This window comes from Protomyctophum bolini (genome assembly GCF_963924005.1).
Source record: "Protomyctophum bolini genome assembly, chromosome: 11".
Lineage (NCBI taxonomy): Eukaryota > Metazoa > Chordata > Actinopteri > Myctophiformes > Myctophidae > Protomyctophum > Protomyctophum bolini.
Window position 1 is genome coordinate 7,241,356 of NC_137872.1, and position 19,295 is coordinate 7,260,650.

Genomic DNA, 19,295 nt, shown 5'->3' on the forward strand with positions numbered 1-19,295 from the left:
CGACAATAACATGATATGGATGGCACATTAAAAGGTGCACAATGCAGAGCACGATAAAAAATGAACGGATTAAATGAAATGAAAGAAAGATGTAAACCCAAGCACGCGCAGCACGCACGCTCCTGATCCTCTCCTCCTCCATCCATCCATCATCCATCCATCATCCATCCAACCATCCACCGACCTGTCGGGGAGTCCATGCCCGACGTGGGGTACCCCGAGGCGGCCGGGGACGGGGAGGAGGCCCCGCCGGTGGGGATGAGCGGTCCTCCTCCGCCGGGGCCGCCTGTCAGTGTCCCCCCGGCTTTAGATCCACCCTTCTTGGCCGACTTCTTCTCCTTCATCCAGGGGAACTCGTGGGCCAGCGGACCGGCCGTGGCCGTGCCCGCGGCGGCCGGGGCAGGGCCCCCCTGGCCGGGATGCTGCTGCCCATGGGCCCGGTGGTGGTGGTGCTGCTGCGCCTGGTGATGGAGGAGGCCATTGCGTCTGGCCGCTGCTCTGCTCGGCTGGCTGGCTGCGGAGCTACAGGGACTGAGGCTGGGGATGGTGCTCTCGAAGGGAGGCGGAATTACTGTCGACTCCTTGATTGATGCGGTTTGAAATGAGTCCAGGAGCAGAGCGGAGGGGAGCGGGTAGGACGTCAGGCACTCTGCGAGGGACGGACGGCTGTTGATAAAACCGATCTCCCTCTCCAGTTCAAAATTCATAGCGTTCCTTTTTTCCTCCGAGGCGAGCCCTATAGCGGAGTCCCTCCAAGCCGGGTCTCTCGCCTCAAAACACGGCCACCGTCACGGCAGAGAGAGACCCCCCCCAGCTTAAAACGAGATCCAGTGACGGTGCCCCCCCTCTCTATAAGAAAAACATAAAAGATGTCTCACACAATACAACAATCACAGCACGCACGCACACACACATACACACGACACATGCACACACATACACTCATACACATACACGTACACACACATACATACATGCACACACATACATACACACAGTCACACAATACAAAATAGCCTACACATGTCACAGACACATATATGGATTCCCTCATAAAAAAAACCCCAAATAAAATAAAAAAATAAATAAAAAGGAAAAGGAAAAAAACCCGCGCTCTCCGCCGCAGACAGTGGCGTCTCTTCGCGGTGTGTATACAATAAAAAACAGTGTATATTAGGTGATATTAGTGTCGTAGAGGGGGGATCCTGGTAGGCTAAACCTGGAGCGTCTATGGGGCGAAAATGTGCAGCCAATTCCTGGACACGTGACGCACGTCTGGCCAATAGGATGGCGGCGGGCTGCAGGGAGAATAGCAATATTATTTATTCCTAAAATATGAAAGCATACAAGCCATTGTTTCGTGGGGGGTGCTACAAAATAATCCACACCCCAGGTTTTTGCTACCGTTTGCCATGTGTCCTCTCCATCTTTGAGCGTGGGTGGGTGCGCGCATTACGCATGAGCTACACGAGCTATTCCTTTCATTTTTTTAAAAGCACAAACAATAGAGACATGATGTTGGGGACGGTGATGTAATGAAATGACTGGGATTCCATTTAACATTGAGGTGAGCGCCGGAGACAATATGGCGTCCACCTCCTCCCCTATAGTTCTGTTCTGTGTGTTTACATGTTGTATAAAGAGTCATTAATCTTAAAACATTGTGACAGGCAGGCAACATGATGCTGCAGCCATGTGGCTTTATTTATCTATCATCCTACATCAGCTAACTTCACCACTTTACTATAAAACTCACTGCCTATGGAAGGAAGGAAAGATGGATGGATAGATAGATAGATAGATAGATAGATAGATTTGTTTGTTGTAGGCTAGTGTAAATAGTATTTACACTGTAGAAATTCCAGTGTTAATAGCCTAGAATAATAACTAATAACAGGCGTTGCACATGGAACCAAATGGACTCTCGACTGTAGTCGAGGGTCCATTTGGTTCCATGTGCAACGACGGCGTTATGAGTTCAGTATAGTTATACCTAAAGTATTTTGAGCTAGCAGAAATAAGCCGAGATGGATCCATATAGGCTATACTTATACTCAGTTATTATTATTATTAGTTGTGTTTTAATTATATAAATCTATAAATCGGTTGGCGATAAAGAAGAATTCAGTATGTAAGTGTGTCCCATTTTAATATCGTTAAATATACTGACTGTATGAAGAACAGAAGGACAGAATAGATGGATCTATAAATATAGACCCCTTCACAGTGCTGCCTGTGGACATTAATTATTAAAATTACGATTTCGCAATGCAGGCGCTGTTATACAGTACAGTAGGTCTACAATGTGTGGGCCTACTCTCTCTCTCTCTCTCTCTCTCCCCCTCTCTCTCGTGTTTACGGAGCTGGGAGTTCATAGAGGGGTCGGACTGTACAGCACAGCCGGGATTCACATGCACACACGTGTTGCTCGTTTTGCTTTTCTTTAAACCACCCGTGCGTGTGTGTGTGCGTGTGTGTGTGTGTGTGTGTGTGTGTGTGTGTGTGTGTGTGTGTGTGTGTGTGTGTGTGTGTGTGTGTGTGTGTGTGTGTGTGTGTGTGTGTGTGTGTGTGTGTGTCTCTCTCTGTCTCTTAACAATAAGCGTAAATATAAATTAAACTATTAATAATTGTAACGATAGTGATAATTTGAGCATATAGGTGCTGAATTCACACAGGCCTGTAAACCCCACCACCATGAGAGAGAGAGAGAGAGAGAGAGAGAGAGAGAGAGAGAGAGAGAGAGAGAGAGAGAGAGAGAGACAGAGAGCAGAGAGAGAGAGAGAGGTAAAAAAAATAACTGGTGATCAATCTTTCCTCCTCTGTAAATGGCCTGACAGCAAACCGCCCTCAAGAATTCTCTCTCTCTCTCTCTCTCTCTCTCTCTCTCTCTCTCTCTCTCTCTCCCCCATGTTTTTAACCATTGAAAAGGTTTTTTTTTAATGTTACATTTCCACATTTAAACTGCGTCGAAATAACACGTCATAAATATTAACCCTAAATATACATCAGCGACGTAGGCTATAAAGTGTGAGAAAATATAAGCGTTGCTTTATTCCTCTAGTCTAAATAAGCCACACAGTGAAATGTGTGTGGGAGTCTTTCAGCTTTTAGTACAAAGGCCGAGCTGTGTGTGTGTGTGTGTTTTTAAGGGGTGTAAAAAGGTTTGATTTAAGCCGAGTGAGAGGACGTGGGAACCAGGGAGAGATGGCCTATAGTCTTACCCCGGCCTGGGAGTCAGGGAACCGGGCAGAGAGCTACTGCCCGGCCTGGGAGTCTGCAGGGAGCCGGGCAGAGAGCAGTCATACTGCCTGGTCTGGGAGTCTGGGAGCCGGGGAGAGAGATCAGTCATAGCCCGGTCTGGGAGAACTATAGAAGGAGTTTAACTTGTATCTTTTATTGGAATTTGAACATATATTTTACTGTTTGTAACGAGACTGCATGGAGATTGAAACATGATGAGAGAAGTGTTGGGTTTGTTTATAGTTCTGGACGGACTGGATATTAGGCTATATTAGGCTTTATTAGCCTAAATATTAATTATTATTAATTAATTCATAATGATTATACCATTGGAGTTACAAGCTGTATAAATTATTGCTGTTTGTTTATTTCAAAACTCACATGGACATGTTTTTTTTAATAGGGGTTAGCCTACTTCACTTAATGACAGACAAACAGAGAAATAATCTGACTGTTGTTAAATTAATTATTTACATTTAAGAGTTGCTTTAATTATTCAGCAGATACTGAATATTATTAGGCTTTTTATTTGGCTATTTCCTTATATTTGTTCCTGTAAAATCATGTACGTGTTAGTTGATAATTTATCCATGTTATAAATAATAATTTAATTATTATTATTAATGTATTAATAGTCTTGACAACAGTAAGTTTATGAACATAAACTGTAAGGTTCTACATTAATTAGCAGTATTGTAAATTATGTCTTTGTTCGTTTTAAATCAATCAGGTTGTGATGTTAACCTTTCACTGTCTGATCAAAGCCAGGAACAGATTTATGAGATATGATTCTGAATGTCTGTTTATCAATGATCAATGCAGTTGATTGGTTATTCATTTGTCTCAAAGAGCCACTTTATAGGAAGATACACCGCTTATCTCCTCTGCTCCAGTTAGCATGAGTTAGCCTCATGCTAACTGTTTACACCCACCCTCCCCTCCTCCCCCTGGCTCGTTTTTATGACGCAATAAATTAGATCCATATCTCTCCCCTCGCGCCACTTCTTCATGTTTTTATTGGTTGATGTTGTAAAGGAAGTACAGCCGTTTATTTATAGCTCTGAGCAGAGAGATGATTTATGTCCAAAACTTAGGATCCTTTTCTCTCTGATGGCAGAGAGACACCAAGACTCTATTTGGAGAGAGAGTGGGGTGCTGCACATGCGTGTGTGTGTGTGTGTGTGTGTGTGTGTGTGTGAGAGAGGGAGAGAGGGAGAGAGGGTGATGGAGAGAGGGAGAGAGAGAAGGAGGGAGGGAGCGAGCGAGAGAAAGAGAGAGAGAGAGAGAGAGAGAGAGAGAGAGAGGGAAGGAGGGAGAGACAGACAGAGAGAGAGAGACAAAGAGAGACAGGGGGAGACAGAGAGAGATGGAGAGAGAGAGAGAGATGGAGAGAGGGAGGGGGGGGGTGATCTTCCATCCTGTGTTGATGCCAAAACTTCAGGGCAAAAAAAAAGAGAATCCCCCTGAGGCCGTGGATCATGTGACCCCCCCCCCCCCCCCTCTCAGGGTGTTATGGGTCAGATTGTGACCGTGTTGAACTTGGTGTCCTCGGCACCATTTAATTCTGTCACACTCCGGACCTGGTTTTATCTCTTATTCCCTTACTTCTTTACTTTTCCCTGTGTGTCTCATACAGTGTGTTCAACTGTATGAAGCACAGAAATAAAAGGTTAAAGTTGTACGAATATCCTAATTAATTATTGTCAAATAATAAATATAAATATATATCTGTGTGATATGGCTTTGAATGAGCATTCTGGTGGCTTTAGTTTGGACTTTGGACACAGACATTATTAGACCATTAGTTTGTTGTTTAGAGGTGGCTAATTAAGTTTAAACTCAATGTTTAGTTGAAATTAGTTTAGATCAATGTTTGGTTAGAGAACATAATAACTTCAGGACCTCAGGCAGGCAAAAGGACTTCACTCTAAAGATGGCATTATTACAGCTACAGTATACAATTCTTAACTTTTATATTTTAACCAGGATTTGAACATGCGGGACTGCGGGAGACAGTTCAGAAATCAGTCTACCAGTGACATCATCGATGGGGAATCCAAGCTAATAGAAGCTTTCTATTCCTGGAAAGCATGTTATGATATAGAAACCAAACCATTGTTCTTAATAAATAAATAAAATTCTGTTGAGATGAAACCATTGGTTTACAGATAAACGTACAGCGGTAAGGTTTCTCCATGGCGATATGGTCGAGAGTTTAACATGGTTTCAAATATGTGTTGGTTACCAGTTTTAAACTATCAGCCGTTTAGTCAGGTGAGCAAACGTTTACTATTAATGGCTCAAATTATATTTCCCCCTCCTTGCAGTATAAAACAGTTAAAGTACGTTTTCAATCTTGGATTAAACCCTATAAATGTCACAGTTGTTTAGTTGCTATAGCTTCCTGTTAACTTTCAAACATGTTGTTTGTGACATGCTGTTTTGAGCAGGTTGTCGGCGGTCAAACTAATTCTAAAACATAAAGATTTAGTCCCCAAAATTTCAATTTCCCAAATCTTCCCAAAAGCCTGGTAAACCTTAACCCGGTTGTTTATCGGGCTACCAAAATCCATAAAATGTGTCCCTCTGTGAGCTTGTAGATCAGATATTTTCACTGTGAGCTTGTAGAGCAGATATTTTCAATGAGGGATATGAGGAATCTGAATAACATAACATTTTATTAAAGAATTGCTTCAACAGACAACTCTCTCAACAAGGAAAAGAAAAACAAGCTACAAAGAACAAAGAAAATAACTTTGTTTCTCCAAAAAAGAGTTTTTCTTCTTTTTTTTTTGTACTTTTTTCATCTAATAATTCGTCTAAATCTTTCCGACTATGGACAGGCGCTAGGGGGCGCTCTTCTCTGTGACCCCCCCTGACCTTTCACCTGTTAACCCTGTACAAGCCGTAGGGCCATAATAGGAACGTAAAAACTACAGATTCATTTATTTGTTTTTTTCCCTCTAAAATACAAGAACTAAAAAATTTAAACTTCGGTACAACGGACAAGATAAAACACAACGTCGTTTTTTTTTTCTCTTTCGTAACAGGTAAATACTAAAAAAGTACATTTCTGTTTTTTTGTCGATATAAATACATGAAGGATAAATAATAATTATAATAATAATAATACAAAACAGAAGAGTTCCTTTTTTTGTTGAAAACGGCTATAACAAATAAATATATATATATGGATGTTCACTTGAACACACATTGTGCGAAAGACGCTTTGATTGGAGAGCCTTTCGTCTTCAAAATAACATTTCATTTTCATCTCCTTTTATTTATTTTTTTCTCCGACCATCAAAATGTAAACTCTAAGTGCAACAATGACGCCTGGACGTTGCAGAGCATCTCCGTCGTAGATCTAATATACACTCTTAGAGAAAAAACACCTCGACCGGCACCACGTGTCCGTTTTCAACGCGCTTGTGTTCGGGAGACTTAAAACGTTTAATACGAGTCATACGTTTCAACAGGCAGGTCAAAGGCGGTCTACTTTTGTATACCGCGTATAGTAACCCCGATCTATTCTCTCATCATCGAGTCTCGTGACGAACATATAGACGACCTATACGAGCTCGCAAGTCGTTGCGAACGCGTCGACTATGTTCGTAGTGTGGCATCGCTCGACGGGGCGTGTGTTTACTTCAGGCCGTGGTCAGATCTGTTATGGTTCTACTACTCTTTAAAAGGAACCCGTCCGTTAAAAAAGTGTGGTCGTTTCAGTCGACGTGTAATGGCGTAATAAAAAAAAAATAACCATCATCCTTCGGAGAAGAAACCGAAACGACGACCGTCGTGTTCTAAAGTTGTGCTATATATAAATGACCATCAGCGTTTAGAAGTTCACTTCCTGGACGGGTTCTGGAAGGAGAAAAAACCCCAAACCCAACGTGTTGAAACACAGACATTATTACCTCATTCGCCGCCGACGTCATCTTTTGACGCCTGTACCTACTTGGGTAGCGATTGTAACGATATGATCGCCGCCGGTTACCGAATGTATGTTTTGGGTGAGTTAAAATAGCATTCTCGGGACACTTCCTGTTTCTCCGTTTCCGAGAGAAATGGCTTTCAAAATAAGAGGGTTATAACGTTAGAGTTAACGGTGGCGTTCTACGAGTATCGATTCTGCCACCAGACGGCGAATGAGTTTTAAGCTTCTGGTGTGATTTTTCTTTAAGAGTGTGGTCTACGAACTCAACCTGCTCTGTTGGACCAGGACGTTCATTTTTGTTCAAATATATACCCTGTATCCATGTTTTAAAGTCAACGATATGTACGAACCAAACCAATAAGGAAACAAAAGCAACAACAACAGCGGGTCGTTTTCACGTTAGCATCAGCGCTGACGCATTGGCGACTGTCCCACAAAGGCCAAAGTAAAGTAACGCTTCAGTCAAATCTATTACCGTATAAGGAAACCCTGACGCGATCGATCGGTACCTCGGTGGTGATTGGTTGATCTGTCAAACGTTAATGCTTTAAGATAAGTGACCGTCTTTTATACGCAACACGGGGCAAACGTGGAAAGTAACTTAATACCTCTTTCGTTTTAAAAATGAATGTTACTTCCTTTTTCCTTTGTAGGCCAGCGTAATATAAACCCTCATAGTATGAAAGGAGAGAGAGAGAGAGATACAGAGAGAGAGAGAGAGAGAGAGAGGAAGTAACAGGTAACAACTAGCTAACATAAATAAATGAAGAGCCAGTGGCTCTCATGTTTTACCCTGTGTGTCGATGAGGTGCTAAAAATAAGAACTTTTAAAAAACAAACGTCTTCCATGTCCTCTCGTTTGTTTTAAGATGTCAACAGCTAGCCTAGCGTAGCCGCCGACGTACGCACGCCGCCAGTGGAAGGAAGATAGCTTAGCATAGCTGTGTGTGTGCGTGTGTCTTCACGTGTGTGTGTGTGTGTGTGTGTGTGTGTGTGTGTGTGTGTGTGTGTGTTTGCGTGCATGTGTCTTCACGTGTGTGTGTGAGTGTGTGTGTGTGTGTGTGTGTGTGTGTGTGTGTGTCCGTGCGTGCGTGCGTGTGTATGTGTGCGTGCGTGCAGTTTGCGCTTGTGTGTGTGCGTGTTGTATGCTAAAGTAAGCAGCATAGATTTTGTGTGTAAAGTCTATGGGAGCTAGCTAGTAGCCTTGTGAGCTTCATAAACCCTGTAAGAGGGGTTGGGGGGGGGGTGTAGCGAAGGGGGCGGAGCTGTAGTGAAGGGGGTGGGGGGCTGTAGCACGGGAGGGAGCTGATTGAGAATGGAGAGAATACAGACCCGGCTGACGGAGAGAGAGACCGAATATGACCAGAGAGAAATCAGTGGATATGAGATTCTGTAGCCATGGGCCTTCTGTAGAGATAGGCTCCTGCCCTATGGGCCTCATGGCTACAGAAACGAGATAGGCTCCTGCCCTATGGGCCTCATGGCTACAGAAACAGGAGATAGGCTCCTGTCCTATGGGCCTCATGGCTACAGAAACAGGAGATAGGCTCCTGCCCTATGGGCCTCATGGCTACAGAAAAAGGAGATAGGCTCCTGCCCCTATGGGCCTCATGTGTACAGAAACAGGAGATAGGCTCCTGCCCCTATGGGCCTCATGGCTACAGAAACAGGAGATAGGTTCCTGCCACTATGGGCCTCATGGCTACAGAAACAGGAGATAGGTTCCTGTCCCTATGGGCCTCATGTGTACAGAAACAGGAGATAGGCTCCTGCCCCTATGGGCCTCATGGCTACAGAAACAGGAGATAGGTTCCTGTCCCTATGGGCCTCATGTGTACAGAAACAGGAGATAGGCTCCTGCCCCTATGGGTCTCAACGCTACAGAAACAGGAGATAGGCTCCTGCCCCTATGGGCCTCATGTGTACAGAAACAGGAGATAGGCTCCTGCCCCTATGGGCCTCAACGCTACAGAAACAGGAGATAGGCTCCTGTCCCTATGGGCCTCATGGCAAGCCTTTTACTTATTTTGCTATGCTCTGTCTGATTGGCTGATTGGTTGTTGAGGTCACACTATCTGAGCTTGGTCATTGGCTATTTGTGTTAATTATTCATTTGGAACACAATAGGAACGAACAGGCTGGATTCTTGTTTACTTAATAATACTTTTTCAGGTGGAAAACACACACTCTGTCCTGGTATCACTTATTGATGCTAGTTTACTATGCAGGTGTATCCTGGCCACTTGTTCTTGTTACTTTAGTTTTTAGTTTTTTTCTTTGGTAATAAATCTAAAAAAGATTCAGATTCTAGGTTAATTTGTTTACCTGCTAATATCCTATTATCTTATAGAGGATATTATCTAGGGGTGAAGTTCTACTTGCCCAAAGGTCATGCCAAAGTGTCAAAGAGACCCAGTCCAATCTGAATAAGTGCTACTGCTACTAAGGTAGCATCGTTTGTTCTTTTCGTGAATAACCAATACTATTCAACGGAGACGTTTGCTTCCCCATTTCAAACTTCCCCATTTCACACTACATGTTATGTACTTTAATTAATGTAGTGTAGTAATTAATGCTCTGGGCCATTTATTTACTAAGGCCCATTCTAAAAACACCTTCTTTATACTGACCTAAGTTTTCTGATTGAAAAAATTATATAAGTAAAATGTAAAAAGAAATGTTGCTATATACTGTACATAGCAAAAATATCCCCAAAAGGGGTTACCATCCTAAAGGGTAAAAACATAGAAACAGGTTCCCGTCTCGAATGGGATAGAGGAAATATAGAGACGAAATGGCTGGCCTCTCTTCTGGTCTCTCTCTCTCTCTCTCTGTCAGTCAGTCTGTCTGTCTGTCTGTCTGTCTGTCTGTCAGTCTGTCAGTCTGTCCGTCCGTCCGTCCGTCCGTCCGTCCGTCCGTCCGTCCGTCCGTCCGTCCGTCCGTCCGTCCGTCCGTCCGTCCGTCCGTCCGTCCGTCCGTCCGTCCGTCTGTCTGTCTGTCTGTCCAGCTATAGTGATACTGCAGTGAGATAGACAGTAGAATCCTCAGTGTCCATTTTGTTTTACATGTCTAAGAGTCAGAGAGTTATTTCTGTGAGTAAAACTCTCCCGAGTTGAACAGACACGAGGACTTTACTGTGTGGTCATCATGTGATTGACCAGGGAGGCTGGCTGCTAGGTTTCAGGGGATACTAGGTGCATGGTGTCAGGGTAGGGTGGGTGCTAGGTTTCAGGGGATGCTAGGTGTTTAGGGGCCGCAGGGTGGGGGGGGGGGTGGTTGTATCCAGGCCGTCGTGTCCGTCTCCCGGCCCGCTACAGGTGTGTGAGCGTGACCTTTGAACCCGCTACAGGTGTGTGAGCGTGCCCTTTGACCTCGCTACAGGTGTGTGAGTTTGGGTGCCTCCTGTATTCTGCCCTGAGTGGAGGTGTGGTGCGCTGACAGCTCTGTGTAGTGCGGGGGGGCATCGCAGGGGCCCCCCGGAGGAGGTGGGGGCCCCGGGGGCCCCCCACCACCTCCTCCTCCTCCGCCGCCCCCTCCTCCTCCTCCCCCTCCCCCACCCCCGACGTGGTGCTGCTGCTGCCCCCCGCCGCCATTGTTGTAGTCCATGGGCTGTTGTAGTCCGAGGTGGTTCAGGCCGTACATGGACCCGGGGGCCACGCCCATGGGCTCCCCGTAGCCGCCGCCGCCTCCCCCTCCTCCTCCCCCTCCCCCCCCTACGTACACGGGGCTGCCCCCCTGCACGCCCCCGTAGTGGTGAGGGTCCGAGTAGTCCGGGGGGGCCCCGAGGGGGGCCACCCCGTACTTCTGCCCCCCTCCTCCTCCTCCTCCCTGGGAGGGGCAGCCCTTCATGGACACGTTGGGGGTGTACATGGAGTAGTGGTGGGAGGGCGGCTGCTTGCCGAAGGAGTGCGGCGGGGACGGGGCGTCCACCACGTAGCCCCCCATGGACGGGTGCACCATGGACCCCCCCAGGTAGCCCACCGCCGCCGACTGCATGGGCAGCGGGGGCGGGGAGCCGGTGGGGCTGGGCCCCCCCGAGCCCGAGCCCAGCCCCTTGGCCTTCTGGTCCTTCTTGTACTTCATGCGGCGGTTCTGGAACCAGATCTTGATCTGGCGCTCGGTGAGGTTCAGCAGGTTGGCCATCTCCACGCGCCGCGGCCGGCACAGGTAGCGGTTGAAGTGGAACTCCTTCTCCAGCTCCACCAGCTGCGCCGACGTGTAGGCGGTCCGCGCCCGCTTGGACGCCGCCGAGGAGGACGAGGAGGACGAGGGGGGGCTCTTCTCCCCCCCGCTGCCGCTCTCCGCGCCTCCCCCTCCGACTCCGCCTCCCGAGGCTGTGGAAGACGAGGAGGAAAGACGTTATAGAAACAGTGGGGTTTTCAACCAGGTGGGTTCCAGGTGGTCCCCATGCAGCTAAACTGTGGAGAGTTGCTAACCAAATGGCTATAGTTCCAAACTCCTATTGCTCCTATGGCTGGAACTATCCTATTGAGATAGAATGAGCACTTCCGCATTCCATTGTTACAATGGGAGTCAACGCATTAGTGTCGCCACTCTCTTACTATGTTACTCTGATCCAGCCTAAGTAGGACATAACCTATAATAATACCCACGGACAAGGTTTCAAAAGACGAGGCAAAACGTTTGGCAAAGTACTGTGCATGACTCTGCTGCTATATATGGCAGAGCCGCCGCTATATACGCACACCTGTTGTGTCATGAGGACATATCCACCCAAAATATTATTATCCCTTATATGCTTTCCCTGTGTGTGGACATATAAAATTAAACTGTAAACTGTGTGTGCGTGCGCGCATGCATGCATGAGAGACAGAGTGACAGAGAAAGTAAGTGAGAGAGAGAGAGAGAGAGAGAGAGGGAGGGAGAGGGAGAGAAACGTGGGAATAAAACACAATTAGAGGTGCAGAAGGAGATTGGACTCCGTTTGTGTTTCCTAATAAAGCAGACCCCCCCCCCCCCCCCCCCCCTCTGATATTAGCTGTCAACATGCTCATAAACAGCGGCAGTGATTAAGAGACGAGGGTGGGGGGACCCCCACCACTAAATCACATCACAGCCCCCCCTCCAGCCACACCAGGGTCACGGCCCACTCCCACTCTAATCTCTTTATGAGGATAAATTAATAGGAGATGAATAGAAACCACATAACAGTACTTTGCTGGCGCCGGTGATGAAAATATTAATATCTGTCGCTGTGGACGGGGGGAGACCTGTTGTTGTCGTCTGGAAGGGTCGAAGGGTCAGGTTTTTGAAGATTACGGCCAACAGTCGATGGGACTGTTAATGTTTATTTTGGGCACTTCTGAATTTACAACGTAAATGTTTTTCTTTTATGGACTTTAATGTTTGTTTAGGTCACTAAATGACAACGTCAGGTGACCGATGTAAATACATATTGCGGCACTCACTTCACACCAGTGTGATTGTTTTGTTCCTGTTGCTTCCATCAGCTGCACAGGTGTGTTTATTGGTGGAAGTTATATTGTCTGAAAACAGTGCATACACTATAGCCTCTGGTTGGTTAAAGCACTAAGCTGTGATTGGATAAGCCACTAAGACACTAACCTTTGATTGGTTAAGCCACTTAAACACTAACCTGTGATTGGTTAAGCCACTAACTAACCCTCTGGTTGGTCTCTGAACTCACTTCATCTTTCCAACCAATCACAATGCACGATATATGTTAAGTGCCCTGCATGTGACCAACAAGTACGACCAGTATTGGTTGTACTTGTTGCCCGACAAAACAGGTATAATGAGGTGTCTGATTTGCAGAGAGACAGACAGGTATCTGAGGTGTCTGATTTACAGAGAGACAGACAGGTATCTGAGGTGTCTGATTTGTCTGTTATCTAGAGAGAGAGACAGACAAGTATATGTCTGTCTGATCTGTCTGTTGAGAAACAGACAGGTATCTGTCTGTCTGATCTGTCTGTTATCTAAATGTAATTTGCTTCAAAGCCAGGTCAATAAACGCCTGCTTCTCCTTTCAACTCCGTGTCAAATACATGAAGGTCTCTCGGCCCTCTCTCTCTCTCTCTCTCATGTGTATAATATGCTTTCAACTATACGTGACTTGGGAGGTTATGTTGGGAGGTGCATTGCACTCTGATACATTGTAACGTTTTGAGGAAAATAGGCCACCGATCGGAATTAAAAATGCGGGGAGAATCCTAACATCCGTGGCTCTGCTGTGAGCACTTTATATTAGAAACCTGAACGTTCATGGAGATTGTCAGGTCACATGACGTGAAGGTCACATGTGTCAGGTCACATGACCCCCTAACAGGTCAAACGTTTGTCGTTTGGTCACATTTGTGCCAATCAGTCACTATAGTAGGTTTTGGCAGTGAGAGCATTTGTTGACCTCCCAATGCACAGCATGATGAATGAATGTGCACCATTGCAAAGCGCTTTGAGTAGACATGTTTTAGTAACAAAAGTCAACAAGCTCCCCCCAGACCGACTACCGCCCCCTGGTGGAACAGCGCTCATATTCCCAGCCTTAACATGCCATTCCCTATCTCAATTATAATCAGTAATAGACACTATAACTCGCCATCTGCACCCTACCATTACTCTAGACGCGGTGTTGAACAGGCCCACCTGCGTTATTTGTGCCGTGCCACGCCTGTGTCCTCTCCAAGCATCAGTACAACCCTCAATATCGTTTTATTAAACATCCATTCTCTCAGAAATAAAACTTTTATTATGAAAGACTTTTTTACCTCTCATAATCTGGACCTTATGTTTCTAACAGAAACCTGGCTTGACCCCGGTGATTGCACAGCATTTTCCGAACTTCTCCCTGCTGACTGCACTTTTTTCAGTTCCCCTCGTACTACCGGCCCTGGTGGGGGTCTAGCTTCAGTGTTTAAGTCCAACTTACACTGTCAACTGATCCTAGGTACCACTAGCTACCCTAGTTTTGAACTCCAACAATTTCAGCTCAATCTGTCCTCTCCTGTATTTTGTGCAGTGATCTACCGCCCCCCACAATTTAACACAGCTTTTATTCAGGACTTTGGCAATTTCCTATCTATAATTATGATTAAATATGACTATGTTTTAATCTCGGGCGATCTGAATGTGCATGCATGCTGCCCGTCTAAGCCACTAGTCAAGGACTTTTTTAACCTTTTAGACTCTTTTAACCTAATTCAGTCAGTGGCCGGCCCAACTCATGATTTGGGCCATACTTTAGACCTGATCATATCCCATGGACTATCCATCACTGTCAGTGACATCTGCTCTTCAATCAGGATTTCAGACCACTTCCCTATTTTATTTTCGGTCTCTGTCCCCTGCTTACCACTCAAACCTCATGCCCCTGCTCGCCGTCAGCGTGTTATAACTTCTACAACGGCCTCCCAGTTTTCCCTCACTTTTAACAATTCCCTTCCCTACCCTTCTGACAGCACTCATAGCGCTGAGGAACTATTTCGCCTCTTTGATGCCAAATGCTCCTCAATTTTGGATTCTGTTGCTCCTTTTAAATTAAAGATGAAAAGCACCAAAGCACTTTCAGAGCCCTGGCTCAATAGCTCCACTCGCTCTCTCAGATGCGCCTGCCGGCGTGCTGAGAGAAAATGGAAGAAGGATAGACTTCAGATCTCGGTTGAAATCCTACGTGGTTGTCTCCTTGACTACCAGATCGGAGTCAAATTGGCTAAGACCAACTATATCTCTGCCATAGTCTCCAAAAATAGCCATAAACCCCAGGTTCTCTTCAATGTTCTCAACTCTATCATCAACCCCCGTGAGCCCTCTCCTGTTGTGCCTTCACTCGCCCTTTGTGAAGATTTCCTCACCTTCTTCACTACTAAAATCTCCACCCTCAGGTCAGCTCACACCCCTACAGCCTTTACTCCCCCCCCTCTATCCCCTCCCATTGCCACCCTCAGTCAATTTGACCCTGTATCTCTAGTCCAACTCTCTGATGTCATCTCGCACCTGCGCCCTACTAATAGTCCCTCTGATTGCATTCCTTCCAGTCTCCTCAAGGATGTTTTTGACACTGCTGGTCAGAGTATTTTGCTGCTTTTTAATACCTGCCTCAGCACTGGCTCAGTCCCGGCTGCTTTCAAACAAGCCGTGGTGCAGCCTCTCCTCAAAAAGGCAAACTTAGACCCCTCCTCCCTTTCCAATTTTAGGCCAATCTCACAACTGCCGTTTCTCTCAAAGGCCCTGGAAAAGGTAGTCTACCTCCAGCTGCAAGCTTTTTTAACCACTCATGGCATTCATGACATATTTCAATCCGGCTTCAGATCCGGTCATAGTACTGAAACCGCACTCTTAAGAGTCCTAAATGACATACGTCTAACCACTGATACAGGCTCCCCTGTAGCGCTGGTGCTCCTTGACCTGACAGCCGCATTTGATACAGTCGATCATCGGATCCTGCTGTCCAGATTGGAGCACCATGTGGGCATCTCTGGCACCGCTCTTTTATGGTTCAGGTCCTACCTCACCGATCGTTGTTTTAAAGTTAGACTAGGTGATTTTAACTCCAGTGTGGCCCCTCTAACCTGTGGCGTCCCTCAGGGCTCCATCCTTGGTCCCATCCTCTTTCTGCTCTATATACTCCCACTAGGCTCACTCATCAAAAAACATTTATCATTTCATCTTTATGCAGATGACATTCAGCTCTACTTGCCTCTAAATATGACCAGCACCGACCCCGCTCAGCCGTTGTCGGAGTGCCTCTCGGATATCAAATCTTGGATGAACACAAACTTTCTTACTCTGAATGAAAGCAAGACTGAAGTTATCATTTTCAACCACAACCCCAGCTCATCCATCACCCCCCTCGGTCCCCTCAGTGATAATATCCATTCTTCAATTAAGAGCCTTGGTGTCACCTTTGACAATAATCTAAAATTTGATAAACATATTAGTTCCGTCGTAAAGGCTTGCTTTTTCCAACTCAGGCTTCTTGCTAGGGCAAAGGCCTATCTGCCCCGTTCTGATCTCGAGAGAGTCATCCATGCCTTTATTTCCTCTCGACTGGATTACTGCAATGCTCTATATGCAGGCATCGATCAGTCGGCTATTAGGCGTCTTCAGCTCGTCCAGAATGCCGCCGCTCGCCTCCTCACTAATACAAATAGGCGGCACCATATCACCCCAGTCCTCGCCTCCCTCCACTGGCTCCCTGTCCGCTTTAGAATTGATTTTAAGATTTTAGTGTTTGTTTTTAAAGCCCAAAATGACCTGTCCCCTCCATATTTAGCGGAATTGATCACTCCCTATGTACCAGCAAGAGCCCTGAGATCGGCCAATCTGTCTCTCCTGATTGTGCCTGACACAACATTTAGGACCAGAGGAGATCGCGCGTTCGCCGTGGCCGGTCCCAACCTCTGGAACGCCCTGCCGCTCCATGTTCGCGCTGCTCGGTCTTTGACGGTTTTTAAATCCTTATTAAAGACTCATTTTTACTCTATCGCTTTTAATTCAATTTAATTTAAGTCTGCCCACGAGCTATGTTCCTATGGACTGCCAATTCAATTTTACTTTTTGCTCTCTCTTTGAATTTATTGCTTTATTTTATCCCTTTTCTGTTTGCTTGTGTTTGTATTTTATAATTATGCTTTGCAAATGTGAAGCGCTTTGGTTCGACCTTGGTCGATGTAAATGCGCTGTATAAATAAAGTTTGATTTGATTTGATTTAGATCTATAGACCCACTATTAGAGTTAGAGGACGAGCAGGTCTTGGTCTTGCTGTCTTGCTGTTCTGCTAGGGTTAGGGTTATATATATATATATATATCAGATCTATAGACCCACCGTTAGAGTTGCTGGGCGAGCCGCTCTTGGTCTTGGAGTTCATAGGGTTAATATCAGTAATATATTTTAGTATCTATAGACCCACCGTTGGAGGGCGAGCCGGTCTTGGTCTTGGAGTTCTGTTATAGGTTAGTATCAGTAGTATATTTTAGTAGATCTATAGACCCACCGTTGGAGGGCGAGCCAGTCTTGGTCTTGGAGTTCTGTTAGGGTTAATATCAGTATTATATTTTAGTAGATCTATAGACCCACCGTTGGAGGGCAAGCCGGTCTTGGTCTTGGAGTTCTGTTAGGGTTAATATCAGTAGTATATTTTAGTAGATCTATAGACCCACCGTTGGAGGGCGAGCCGGTCTTGGCCTTGGCGTTCTGCCGCGAGTCCTTCATCCAGGGGAAGATGACCTTGGCCATCGTGGGGTTAACGGGCGGCAGCGAGGAGGACGTGGAGTTGGACGAGGACGAAGACGAGGACGACGACGAGTTGGAGGAGGAGCTTATGGACGCTACCGTCTTATTGGTTGGACCCGCTTTGGCCCCGCCCCCTCCTCCTCCTCCTCCGGTCGCCGTGGACGACGCCGACACGCTCCCATTGCTGGGGAGGTTGGCCGGGAGCGGTGGAGACACCTGCTGGCGGGAGGACTGGCACGGTTATTACATCGTCCACTGCATGAGCGCTAATTATTTCAGATAATCACAATTATTATTTTGCACAATCGTTTCCATGTTAAAACAATGTCAACAAGCTTACAACACGTCACTTCGTGACTATAGATGTGGGAATCTACTATTTACTCTATTTTGGAACATTTTGCGGGCGAGTTCCTACGGCACCGCAGGTGTGCATTAATGTCAATGAAGAACACCCTCGAGTGTGATATTGTAATTATACAACAGTTACCCTTAAAACTAATAATCGCCGAAAAATCTTATTTTTACAATGACAGATGTAGCCACTACGACCACATTAATGTCCCAAGAAACTATAGCTAGCCTAGCCACTGAGTCTGCTGCTCTCTGGGAGAACAGAAACTAGCTAGCCTAGCCACCCAGTCTGCTGCACTCTGGGAGAAAAACACAGCTGAAATCTTTGTTTGGTCAATGGTCAACTCAAATGTTGTGCTGGTGCCAGCGCCCCCTACCTGCTGTCCGGGGTGGTGCTCTATGGGTAGGCTGGGCCGCATGCACGACGAGCCGCCGTTCACATCTTTAGCCTTATTGGCCAGCGGCTGAAGCCCCGCCCCCAGCGACTGCAGCGAGCACGCAGAGCGCTGCGGTGCCCCCTGCTGGTGGTGGTAAGCAGACTCCGCCTCCAGGAGGTGGTTGAGGGGGGCGGGACCACCGGAATGGAAGGCCGCGATTGGCTGGTGGTGCGATGACGACTCGACGACGTGGTGGTAGCCGCCTCCCCCAAATCCGTTGGCCGCCGCCCCCCCTGCAGAGGCCCCGCCTCCTTGCACCTGCAACAATTTAAAAAAAGTACAATTTGCAATTCAGGCATTTAGCAGACACTTTTAATCCAGAGCGATTTACAGTAAGAACACATACATGGTAACACATCAAATACATGAAAATATAGTCATCATAAGCAGTGTAATATCTATGAAACTATACATGTATACACTATAGAGTGCTTTGTCTACAGCGTGGAGCATTGTCCAGGGTGTTTTAGAGAAGGGAAAATAGTCTGGGACGTGTGGAGCGTTGTCCAGGGTGTTTTAGAGAAGGGAGAATAGTCTGGGACGTGTGGAGCGTTGTCCATGGTGTTTTAGAGAAGGGAGAAGAGTCTGGGACGTGTGGAGCGTAGTCTAGGGTGTTTTAGAGAAGGGAGAAGAGTCTGGGACGTGTGGAGCGTTGTCCAGGGTGTTTTAGAGAAGGGAGAAGAGTCTGGGACGTGTGGAGCGTTGTCCAGGGTGTTTTAGAGAAGGGAGAAGAGTCTGGGACGTGTGGAGCGTTGTCCATGGTGTTTTAGAGAAGGGAGAAGAGTCTGGGACGTGTGGAGCGTTGTCCAGGGCGTTTTAGAGAAGGGAGAAGAGTCTGGGACGTGTGGAGCGTTGTCCATGGTGTTTTAGAGAAGGGAGAAGAGTCTGAAAGGACCTGATAGGACGAGTAGCCCTGGTGGGCGGGTCTCCAGGGTGTTTCTCTCACCTGATAGGACGAGTAGCCCTGGTGGGCGGGTCTCCAGGGTGTTTCTCTCACCTGATAGGACGAGTAGCCCTGGTGGGCGAACAGTGTGGAGGAGTTGTCGTAGTAGGAGGTCTTCTGCATGATGGCGGCTGGCACGGCGCGTCGACACGCATCTGGCACCGAT

At 46.6% G+C, this 19,295-nt stretch overlaps 2 protein-coding genes across 3 annotated transcripts in view; both read right to left on the reverse strand.

The window, feature by feature from the left end:
• The window catches only part of hoxb2a (homeobox B2a), a 68,015-nt gene that overhangs the window by 3,439 nt on the left and 45,281 nt on the right, over positions 1-19,295 (reverse strand). Inside the window, exons 2-4 of one of the 2 annotated variants that reach the window (XM_080776091.1) lie at positions 19,184-19,295; positions 18,127-18,444; positions 17,323-17,611 (exon numbers count right to left, since the gene is read on the reverse strand). The exon at positions 19,184-19,295 is cut by the window's right edge and continues 42 nt beyond it. In XM_080776091.1, coding sequence (XP_080632217.1) covers positions 17,323-17,611; positions 18,127-18,444; positions 19,184-19,252 — 676 coding nt within the window. In that variant the 5' untranslated portion in view covers positions 19,253-19,295. Of the gene's footprint in view, positions 1-184; positions 1,044-17,322; positions 17,612-18,126; positions 18,445-19,183 lie in introns of those variants that run through there. The other variant, XM_080776092.1, reaches the window with a different exon arrangement.
• Positions 10,492-17,095, reverse strand: LOC308324344 (homeobox protein Hox-B3a-like; the record flags this gene model as incomplete). The annotated part of the gene is made up of 3 exons (XM_080776386.1): positions 17,073-17,095; positions 10,745-11,514; positions 10,492-10,623 (listed from the first exon to the last, which is right to left on the reverse strand). Exons 2-3 carry the CDS (start codon positions 11,321-11,323, stop codon positions 10,492-10,494), a joined length of 711 nt encoding a protein of 236 aa, XP_080632512.1. The 5' UTR covers positions 11,324-11,514; positions 17,073-17,095.